The following is a 12,489-nucleotide window of genomic DNA, read 5'->3' on the forward strand; positions in this document are numbered from 1 at the left end:
GGAAGAAATGTGTTCAAAATGGGGGTGGTGTTTTCGAAATTCGATATCTTCATCATATTGCTTTGTTTACTTCTTTTTACAAGCTTTTATTTAACTTGCAATGTATGTAATATGTTTGTTCGGGTGGAATCTTGCAACTCAATTTTGAAGTAGATATCCTCAACCGATTGAGCTGAAATTTTGTATACACGTTCAGTTTGGATGACAATGCATGGTTAACTGTATGACGTCATTTTAAATCCAACATGGCGGCACATGCAAGATGGCGGACTAATTATTTTTTAATGCACTCCTACAATATGGGTATCAAATGAAAGGGCTTGCTAAGAATAACTCGAAAAATAAAGTGACGTCACCCTAAATCCAATATGGCCGACTTCTAAAGCTTGAAACTCAATTTTGAAGCAGATATCTTCAACCGATTGAGCTAAAATTTTTTATACACATTCGGTTTGGATGACAATACATGATTAGCTGTGTGACGTTATTCCAAATCCAACATGGTGGAACGCCCAAGATGGCGGACTAATTATTTTTAATGCTTGCCTACAATATGGGTATCAAATGAAAGGACTTACAGAGAATACGAATACGAGTTTTAAAAAAATAAGATGCTGAACATAAACTCCGTTATTCAATCCGTCTGAAATTTTGGTGTACTGGGGTTTTTGGAATCCTCGATTATGATATTGAGGTCGATTTGTTCAAGTCTGTAGGAACGATTAGATAACTTTGACTTGTGTAATTTGGTGAGATAGGCGTCAATAGCATTGGTTTGCAACCTGTCTAGGAGAAGGATAACTGCAAAATCAAACCCGGAACTGTGTTTCGTAAGGCACAAGTAAGTAAGCTTCAAGTTGAAATAAGTGGCGCATTCCTCCAAACATCCAAGTCAAGGTGAGGCCGTGCCGAGGACTGAGTGGCATCAGGGTGTAATATGATGTCGTGAACGTACCGCCTCAGGGCACCGCGGCGAACCCTGTTGTATATTAGGGTCAAGCATACGTGGCCTTAAGTAGGGTAAAATCATTAGAAGATCTCCTTATTGAAGAGCTAGACTGTTCGAATTTAACCGGCAAACGACCTTGCAATAATGATGCGTTGATTGAGATTAACAGACTGAGGAACGTGTCTAGCGATAACTAAAAAGTGAAAAATAAATTAAAAGTAAAAAACCTTTTTAAAAAACAAGCTTTTATTTAAATGCGCTAAAAAGAAAAAAAATAAACTTTAACTTTAAGAGAGATTTGCTTGTGTAGATAAACAAGTCAATTAAATAACTTGATGTGATTGATTTTAACTATAACAATTTTCAAACTAAGTATGTACAAATCTCGCGACAAGCTTTTATAACATATAAATTGTGTAATGACGTTATAAGTTGATAGTAAAAGTTTTAAAGTTAAAGTTTATTTAGCTTAATCGTTGTTGTAATTATGTTCGTATTATTTAAAAATCACACTTGAATAAGACGTATTTTAGTTTTGTACTTTGTTCCCTGTATAAAAATATAAAGTTTTGATAACGTGACTCTTATTAGTTTTTGAAGCAGAAACTTGCCAGGAATGCCTTTTTTTCGTATATTGCAAAATAAGGTACCGTATCTATCGTATTTCGTATCTATAGTCTGTTTAGAAATTAAAGAGAGTAATAAAAGCTCATTATGTATGCATATCGTAAATAAATGTAGTACTAGTGCTTATATTCAATATTTTTATATTATGTTTTATCGGTATAGATGAGGTGTACTTTTAACAAAACTTTGTGCGATCGGACTGTACTAAATTGTAACAGGTAGCTAAAATTTAATCCCCGACAATCCGTCTTTGTCTATGCCCCTTCAATTTCTCGGTCCATTTCTCTTATAAGTAAACAATATAATAACAGCATTTCAAAACATGAGGCTACTTTAAGCATCATAACCGGGTTAAGAGGGTTTTTAGTAATTCAAATAAAATTATTCAATATTATTATCAAAATATTTATTTAAATTTAATGAATAGACTTTTATTCCACACAAAAATATATGTATTTTGAAAATTCAAATTATGGTGAGTAAATGTAGTGTTGTATAAATGTACAATAAAGAAAATAAAAAAGTAGGTATATTAAAATTCATCCTCTGAATATTCTGATGAATTATCTTCGTCTCCTAGATTGATAACGATAGGTTCCACAGTAACGTCAATTAAATTATCGAGTTCCCACATTTTCTCCTCTTCTTTTTGTACATGATGTATACATCTTTGCCAGTTATCTGCAGTTACTCGTTCCAAGGAATTTTTTAACAAAATTTTCACGTCACTTAATTTAAACGTCGTATTATTTCGCGCTACATCTCCTTTTACCTGCGCCCAGACTAATTCGATTGGGTTAAGTTCACAGTGATAAGGTGGTAACCGTAGTACCGTTATTTGGCGATTTGTTGCCATTTCATCGATAACATATTTTTTCTGATCTTTATTAAGATTGACAAGTGTCAAAAGTTCCTTTTTCACCATATTTGTTTCAAAAGAAATGTTTTTTCCGGATAACCATTGAATTATATCGGCTTTCCTCCAAGCAGTCGTAGGCGTCCGCTCGGTCTGCCGTGAATGGTAACTGGCATTATCCATGACAATTACAGACCCCGGAGGAATAAGATCCAACATCTGTGTAAAATACTCTTCGAAAACATCTGCGTTCATGTCTTCGTGATAGTCACCTGTATTTTTAGATTCAAATAAAAGTAAACCGCCATCTACAAAACCACTGGCACTACCTATATGTGTCACTATTAATCTTCGCCCTTTACCTGAAGGTGCCTTGAACCCTGTTGAAAGTCCATCCAAAAATGCTTGTCGAAAACTTTTTACATTTTTATCTTGCCATACTTTTGTTACAGTATATCCCTCGTTGACCCAAGTTTCGTCTAGATAATAAATATTCCTCCCTTCGTCACGGAATTTTCTAATTGATCTTAAGTAGGATCTTCGCCAACAAATAATTTCATCTTTATCGATAAGAACTGACTTCCTGTTCTGCTTTTCCCAGCAAAAATTCAACTCTCGTAAGACGGCCCATAATTTGCTTCTACTGATTTTTGGCAAATCGTTGTCCTCTGAAAGTTCACTTAAAATTTTGTTTAGCGTTGGTATTTCTTTTTTAAAATAAAATGAGTGTACTTTAGTCACTAAACACAAGTCGAATTTTACTCTACTGCACTAGCACGTCTTCGTATATTCAGCTCTAAGACTGGATTGATCTGTCACAATACACTGGCTCCTGCCCTATGATGTATCCAGTAAAATATACTAATGTACACCCATTACCTGTTAGCATTAGTGTTACCCGATAATTACCTGAAACGAAATATTAGCACGCCCATGGCCGGTTCTTATCTCGGGGTTTTATTACTCTCTTTCATTTCCAAACAGAGTATAACGCAAAATAACATTTTTGTGTTTTTGACCCACCCTGTACAACAAAATTGAAGTTCGTCATGGTGGTTAGTATTTTCTAAACAAGCAAAAAGTTTTATCAAGAATGCCTTTTTTTCGTTTCTTTCACTTTCTGGTACATTTATTCTCTTGTAAACTCAATCCACGAACATATATTATAATAAGGGCGTTAGATCGGGAGGACAATTATATTTATAAATCAGATCGACGTCTTCTCTCTCAAACTATGTACAGTTATTCACAGGCATCCTGTATAGATAGGGTAAATTTTATTCACTGCGATGTTTAATTTCATTGTTTCAAATTTTGATTTAATCAGTAAGATCCAGATTAGGTGAAATTATATATCTTATGCTCAATCCAACAACACGTGAAGATCAAAAAGTTATAGTTAAGTTGCAACCAGTAAGCACAAATTGGAAGAATTCTACATCCAGTACTAATCTCAATGTCGTGATTAAACATGGAGTTTGGATTTGATTGTGTTTCCGATGGCACTGTTGAAAATGATCAAGTTTAGATACTTTTTTAGAACCAAACATGGCGATTTTTTAACCAAATCTGATAAATTTGTAACGACTCGGAACGAAAACGCGGAATCGGCGAACACTATTAATTAAATGACGGGTGATCGAATTCTGCCTCCCCATGAATGATTTAACGGCTCAAAGCGATACACGGCATCGACGAATAGTGAATATTTGATGTATGACAAATGATGATGGCGGTAAAAGTAAGTTGAAATACTCTACGGGGCCCGGGTCATCTATCATCCAATCACGGTGCGCGCTTTGCGGGCCACCACTAATGATCAAAACCATTATACACAGTTTACAGTCGCATTTGGTTTTTGCCCCACGTCCGCTAAACACTTCAGACATTGTTATTCAAAGCGAGGCGCGCCGGACAAAAAATTCAATTATTCGAAAAACAGCAAGCTGAAATGTTATCGTTCAATCTCTCCGTTCGGGTTTTTAAGAGGCCATTTGTCAACGAAATACGATCCATAAATAATGTTCTTTAATTACAGTTATATATTTTTGCCGCTGCAAGTCAACAGCACGCCGCTTTGTGCTTTTCTTTCTGGAATTGGATTATCCCCTACATGCTCCCCCGACTATAACAAACTGTAATCAAGTCCGTGCGGAATAATTTTAAAGAAGATAAGTTGGCGGAAACCGAGATTAATGTTAAATTATTGTAGTTCAACGCAATACATATATAACGACGACAAAGAAAGATCTACAAGATATTCCATCCTTAATAGTTCAGAAAAAATGTAAAGTTTAGTAAGTAAAAGTTTTTTCATACCGGTTCTTTATGTTTTTTGGGCTGCTGAATCCGAATCTCAGGTTTGCTATCTCGCCAGGCGACGGCTTCACAAGGAAAATTGCAAAAAACCTCAAATTTTCGGCGTTTTTTGATGATAACTACAATATATCAATTTAAAGTAGACGCAATTTCCTACAAATACGTATAATAATTCTAAAGTCTGGACAATCCATAACGCCGTTAGATCTTGTTGAAAAAATATAATTTCTTGACTTTTCGCTAAAAAAGTTGAAAACGTTATTCTACTGCAGGCTGGTGCTGTACTATCAACTATACACCTCTAAAATCAATTATTTTATGGTTACCCGGTCTGTCCAGGTAACATTTAAGGAATGCTCAAGAAATTACATATTTTCAACACGATCTAACGACGTTATGGATTGTCCAAACTTTAGAGTTACTGTACGTATTTGTAGGAAATTTGTTCTAGTTTAATTTGATATATCATAGCTATAATAAAAAAACGATTAGTTCTCGAGTTTTTTGCAATTTTCCTTGTGAAGTCGACACCTGGCGAGGTGGCAAACCTCAGATTCGGATTCAGCACCCCAAAAAACATATAGAATCGGTGAGAAAAAAACTTCTAAATTTTTCTGCAAGAAACCTTTGCTTACTGGATTATAAATATAACTGTACTTATCATTAACACGCTTAACCACATATTTTAAATGAAGAATTATATAATTAGAAACAGTCCAAAACTTACGTAGGGGAAAGTATCCTTTATTGTACCGCCTCCTAAATTGTACCTTCTTAATGTCTAGAAAACCTCGTGTATATGGAGCTATCTAAACTCTAAAATGGGAAGATCTATCTATAAACAAGCAGACTGCAAGAAATCGCGTGTGTTGTAAAGTTAATGTCTCTAAAAATCCAAGGTTTCATATAAGTTTCGCATGTTTTTGTATAAGCTTTAGAGCAAAATTTTAAGTGTTCGTTAAGCTATAACCTGTTTTTACCAAACAACAGGTGTATAAACGATATTTTTCAATACTTTGCTCCTTGGTTAACCTCACTTTTGGCAACAGTTTCGTAAATTTTAGGAATATGTGCTGGTTTCCTAATTTGTACCACTCACGAGTTGCCTAATTTGTACTGGTTCAATATAGGATTCTTATCTCGATTTTTTTTACAAGAGTAGAAAAGACCTCAAATATGGCCAATGGTCGGAAATGGAAATTAAAGAGACCATCAAAATATATAGGACAGGAAAGTACGGTCTAAATGAGATATGTGAAATGTATAATGTTCCAAAGTCAACATTTAAAAGGCATTTAACGTCATTAAATGTTAGAGCTAATCAAGGAGTAAAGGCATCAAGTCGCTGTACTGTCTTTAGTGCAGAGATTGAACAGCAGCTTGAGGATCAAATTTTAAAACTGGAAGAACGTTTTTATGGTTTTATTAATAACACCAATCTGGTCATTGAAATAAACAAAAATGATTGGTATTGTCAAATATATATGTGATCAATGTATAAGTTGAAGATATGATTCAATGTACAAAGTGTAAAAACTGGTCTCACGAATCAGGTGCGGTAGTGGTTACTCTAAATTATGTTTTTGACATTTGTGCCTAAAATGATACCTAATATTTCAGGCTTTTATAGTATCCCTCTTCATATTTCTGGTGACATAATATGTTAAAGTTTTTTTCTAATAGACTTAAAGTTGTTAATAAAACAGCGATATATATTTTATGTTTTTTTACGTTCTTATTCTTTTTGTTTTCATTTAATTTAAATTGGTACAAATTAAGAAACCACGTGGTCCAATTTGGGAAACTCGTTGCCTAAATTGGACCATTTGCAAAGGTCTTAAAAAACTACGATATTATTGATTTTAAGAAGTTTAGAGGTTGCGGAAAAATTATTTTTGGTTAGAAATATAATAAGCAACTAAAATTGAAAGTCTTCACTCTAAAAACCAACAGTTTAATTTTTAAAAGCAATATTTTGAAAAGTGGTACAATATAGGCGACTTTACCCTACAATATCCTACATCTGCCATAAATTAGGAAATTTTGAAGGAAAACTAAAAAATTACGTACCTACTGACAAAGTTTGAAAAAATTGAAATGAACCAAATATTACTTAAATGGTAAAAATTTAGTAGGCAAACTTTGTGCGGCTGTTACTTACTTTGTGTTTATCCAGATGTATGAGCCTTAGGAAGGGGTCAAACAGCAATTTGTCAGGTTCGATGTTTATCGGAGACTGCCGTCGGCCTTTCGAGCACATGTTCCACTGCGGGTTCATTAGTCCCCAGTAGGCTGGCCCTGAAAAATTTAAAATTATCAAGAAATGCTGTTTACATTATTAAAAAGTGACAGATTCCAAATTCTTATCTTAGCATACGCTAATTCACTACTCTCCGAAGTTTAAAGTCAAAATTTACAAAATAAAAGAAATTACACGAATACAAAAAAATCATCACAAACAGTCCAGTCCTCTCCGCAAATTATCGATCGGCAATTGTTGAGATGTTTAGTACCACCAGTTTTCGATTATCAGTTAATTAGAAAGTGGCAAATTACTAATCAAAGTATTATTTTTTAAAGGAAACATTGTGTTTTTAATTTCATATCATTTTCTTTAACAGTTGATTTATGTATATCCGTGTAGGTATTCAATCATCCCTCGCATGACTACCTGGGCCGAAAATAAGCTGCTAATGTGATACTTAATGGGTGGTTCAACAGTAGTGTCAAATCGCTATATGTTAACCACGACCGACGGTTCACCTATATTTCCAATCATAAATCAGGCACTATACATACTGGGATTCAATACAAACAACGAGTGAGACAACTAGACCGATGTATCGGTTTTTAAATGCGCAGTTGTACTTGGTGACTCAAAATAGTTAAAATGGGCATGAACTTGGTCAAGTTTAAATTTGCGTAAATAAAAATATGAAAAAGCAGATTATTGAATTTATATTTGCAATTTTTCAAAAAGATAGAAACTTATTTGTTTACAACATTTTCAAATTTGAGTCTTTTATACAGGGTGTCCCGTTCATGTTTCAAAAAAACTTGTGTGCAAGTTCCTCATGGGAAAATAATAGGGGTAGTTCATGTAAAGTTTTTTTTTTAGACGCCCTGTTTTTGAGATACAGTGTGTTGAAGTTAATACTTTCCAAATGTTTTACAATTTAACTGTTTCATATGATGCGTAAGAAATTAAAATTATAGTCTTAAATGCGAATACTGTTGGTAGCTAAATGTCTTCAGCTCATTCAGTGATAAGGTCCTCTTTCAATTTAATATTTTGTTAATGTACTTGTGCCGCCTTATGTGAGCAAAAAAAATGCAACTTCATTTTTTTCGAAAATGACACATGCTACCGAATTTCGACAAGTATACCTTTTTTTTCGTAGTACCTATCCTTTAGAGTACCTATCCTTTAGAGTTTAGAAATGTAATAAATTTTGACTTTTAACATTCAATTCAATTACCTGTATCGGCGACACTGCTTTTCAGAATGAAACTGTTTGTACATTATTCTTAATGCACAGTTGATGTTTACTCGAGTACAAATTTTGAAATTTTTATCTTCAGCCGGTTTAAAGATAATTAAGTAAAACCATTTGGAAAGTAACAACTTCAACACACTGTATCTCAAAAACAGGGCGTCTAAGAAAAAAACTTTACATGAACTACTTACCCCTATTATTTTTCTAAGAGGAACTTGCACACAAATTTTTTTGAAACATGAACGGGACACCCTGTATAGTTTCCGGTGTAAAAAATAGACGTTTTGCTCTACTGACAAACAAGCAAGCATATTTTGTTTAGGTTCTTGTTTTTTTTTCACACATCAATCGTTTGTACACCAGTTCAAATAGTTTTAGCGATTATTCAGGTATAAAGTTGACGTTGCTACGTATGCGATCTTTGAAATTTTTCACTTGATATTTTATTAAAACTCTTAAGAAAAACGATGGTGGAACTTCAACTACAGCAGTTTATTTATAACATCGTTTACTGATCTCTAGAGTTCGGTACTCGGTCGGATAACCGTCACGCCAGCCTTTCGCTACAGCTAACCGTACGAAACCGGTAATAACGGCAGTTGTTGGTTGTTGACTTCCGTTTGCTTCGTGTATACGTGTTTTAGTATTATCGAACGCGCCCAGGGGTAAAAAACGACCTTTCGCTGACAAAGTACGGATTTTTTTTTAAATTAATTTATTTGTTTATGATGAACACGCCTACGACTAGCCGACGAAAACCCCGAACTCTATAGATCTCCATTATGATTGCCTGCTAATGACTGCTCCCAATCTTTAATAATGCATCAGTTCAGTCATGACACTTGAACAATATTAGTTGTCAACATGATATTTACAGAAAATCGATGTAGTTCTACAGATAGACTTGAAATTTTTTTATTTCTTACGACGCTTTGCTTAAAATAACTAGGTATTATTTTACTTATAGACACAAGATGATTGCTTCCCAAACGACTTACGATTCATTCGATAAATAGAAAAGCTATTTACTGACTTTTATTTTATGGATACCTACTTTATGTTTATATAATATTTCCTATAGAATGTCACATATTGAAACCATTCTAACTCATTTAAGGATTTACTACCTTTACTTGGTTTTTCCCTCACAATTATTACTCTTCTTCAGTAAAAAAACATGTTGAAATGCCTTTTGAATCTAAGTTTCGTGACAAATATGCAATTTCTTTGAAAATGTATCTAAACAGTGTCGAGTTTTTTTATGATTATACATGTTACTCGTATAAAGACTCACGAATGAGTCACTTCGTCATTTTGGTTGAGCAGTTCTTTATTTTCCGCAAGTTAAACAACCCCAAGATAATTACGCCAGTCGCAGCTCTATCAAACCATTAAAGAAGAAGATTAGATAGAGAAAATGTCAATTTTAAACGGCGTAAACTTTCCACGGGCGTTTAATAACGACTTGTTCCCGATAAAAATTTAACGCTGGCAATTCAAATTGATTTTGGATATTAAAAGGGAGAAACAAAACATAGCTCCGGTTTATTAGGCATGTAAACGTTCTACAAAGCACACATTAACACATTAAAATCGGTGTTAAATCCGATAATTGAATTATTTATTGCAGATCAAATGTCCATAAAGCTCGCATTACGATTTGCTTGGTGGAGTAAGCCAAGTTCTGACAATGGGTGTAATAACAATTACGACTATTTTATGTCAGTACGTATTCTTTTTAACATAAAGGGCGTGAAATCAAGTTGCAGTGGCTTTCTGAATGCAGAAAACATTTTCTTAAAGTTATTGCTCTAATTCAATATAGGCACAGTAAATATTAACAAAAATAGTAGTAACATTACGAAGAAATTGGGTAAAAAACACTAAAATCTTGCATTTGTATCTACATATAAAATAATATACCTGCATGAAAATAATAGAATATTTCCAATGTATTACAAATGTATATGCTTCGAAATTCACGCATCTTTCGAATCGCGACATTCAAATGACTCGCTAAACCACAAACCTTCTGCAACAAAGTTTAAGCATTGTTAATGAGAGCCTGAAGCTTGTCCTGTAAATCACCAAGCTGATCGATAACGTCAACAGCACCAGAAATTCTGAAATCCGTGTTAGGAATAAGGGAATTTGACATAACCATCACTAGGTGCGATCAAACGTCGACTTTGGTCAGATGCAGTTTATTAACCAGTGAAAAGTGTTTGGCCGATATGGAAGCCTGACCTCCTATTCACTAGCATTGCATTGTATGTTTATCAGTGCATGTAACTAAGCAAATATTGCATACAAATTATAAATAAAATTTTATAGTTCGTTGAGGGTTTACGCTCAGATCTAGATCCTATATTTAACGTTCAAATCCTACAATTTTATACAAAAGTCTTCATTAGCCGAAAGAGAAGACAGTGCAAGAACACAAAAAGAATAAAGCAAGAAGTAAAATAGTGCTAAAGAACAAATTCAGTAAAAAAGGTTCAGTCAAAAGTCTCAGAGAAAAGTGCTGTCAAGCAAGTTATAGACAGAGCATGTCTTAGTCTCTCTAGTAAAACAAGCTTCAATTAAAATGCACAAATAGAAAGGGATCAACCAGCAAAAGGTTCTCATCAGCGTTCATTTCTCGATAATGCTGTAAGATGAATCCCCAGTAACCTAATTCTTTTGAGTCGGGGCTCTGGTAGCGATAGAAAGACCAAAAGGAGTAGCCGCCAGTCGGAATAAAATATTTTGTCCCTTTTCAAGGAAATCAAAAAATTGCAGAACATGAGTATATATAAAACAAAAAACAAAATAAAAATAAAGACAAACATATAATTAAAGGAAAACAACTTAATATGGTAGGAAGTCAAATGATGAATAAACTCTAAGCTTCAAAACAAAACCGCCCGAGGAGTTCTAAAGTTAAAGAAAATACCAGACTTATACTTTCTAAAGGACATCTATTCAAAGTAACTGGAATTAACTTCAACCAAATTTAAAAAACTGCCTTCCTTCCTTCCATGCCTTTATGCCTGCGAAGTGCCAGTTCTAAATTATTTAATAAATACATAACAGCATTCATCAGATCTTCTCGAACTGATTAGCAATACTCGAATACTTATACAGGGTGTCCATGAAATAGTGAACAATCTCTCGGATTTGGGTAGGATTCACAAAAATAATTTCACAGTAATTTTGGACAGCATATAGCCAATATAATGCGAAAAATTGCCTTACTATTGAAAATGTTGTCACCGCCGTTCTTGTGGATGAAAATTCGAAATATTTGTTATTATCCAATTTTCGTAGCTGAAAACATAAATGGGTATCAAATTTTCGAAACCGAGAGAGTTGTACTAACCAAATTTGGACAGGATACAGTCAATACAATGCGATACATCGCCTTACTATTGAAAATGTTGTCACCGCCGTTCTTGTGGGTGAAAATTCGAAATATTTGGAACTATTCAATTTTCGTGGCTGAAAACATACATGAGTATCGAATTTTGGAAACCGAGAGAGTTGCACTAATCATATTTGGACAAGACATAGCCATTACAATGCGAAACAGCCCCTTACTATTGAAAATGTTGTCACCGCCGTTCTTGTGAGTGAAAATTCCAAATATTTGGAATTATTCAATTTTCGTGCCCAAAAACATAACTAAATTTGGACGGGATACAGCCAATACAATGGGAAACATCGCCTTACTATTGAAAATGTTGTTACCGCCGGGTGAAAATTCGAAATATTTCATTTTCATGTGTAGGATTTTCCGTTCTTTCCATTTTCAGGTGCTTCTATGTATTTAAAACAGCAAGCCAACAACGATTATTTTAAAACAAATCTTAATTTTTAAGTAGAGCCAATACTACCCGATGATACTGACTTCAGTGGGCCTTATCTCGGAACCCGTGAAGACATTTATTCAGCACGCAGATGCACAAAATATGTAAAAAATTTAGCCAATTTGATGAATATCCTTTTTCCAAGGATTATACGGGATACTTTCGAGCTCACCCTCTAGTGTGAGTGGTTCTTGAAATTGAAAGCTGAAAATTTTTCATTCTTTTCAACTTTTTTGTTTTCCATTTAGTTTGATAGTTATTGGGTAAAAGTTATTTCTATCAATAATGAATTTACTGACAGTTACTTTGAGGACCAACGGGCAAAAGAAAATAAATTTACTCAAGCTTTTAAAAAATAAGCAAATTACCCCTTAAGCGTTCGAATGTTGAAGC

At 33.9% G+C, this 12,489-nt stretch overlaps 1 protein-coding gene across 1 annotated transcript in view; it reads right to left on the reverse strand.

The window, feature by feature from the left end:
- Positions 1–12,489, reverse strand: part of LOC108917918 (carbonic anhydrase-related protein 10) — a 461,749-nt gene that overhangs the window by 186,626 nt on the left and 262,634 nt on the right. The window contains exon 3 of the mRNA XM_018724730.1: positions 6,913–7,049. Within this exon, the coding sequence (XP_018580246.1) occupies positions 6,913–7,049 (137 nt within the window). The remainder of the gene's footprint in view (positions 1–6,912; positions 7,050–12,489) is intronic.

Source organism: Anoplophora glabripennis, unplaced genomic scaffold (assembly GCF_000390285.2).
Source record: "Anoplophora glabripennis isolate ALB-LARVAE unplaced genomic scaffold, Agla_2.0 scaffold3, whole genome shotgun sequence".
Lineage (NCBI taxonomy): Eukaryota > Metazoa > Arthropoda > Insecta > Coleoptera > Cerambycidae > Anoplophora > Anoplophora glabripennis.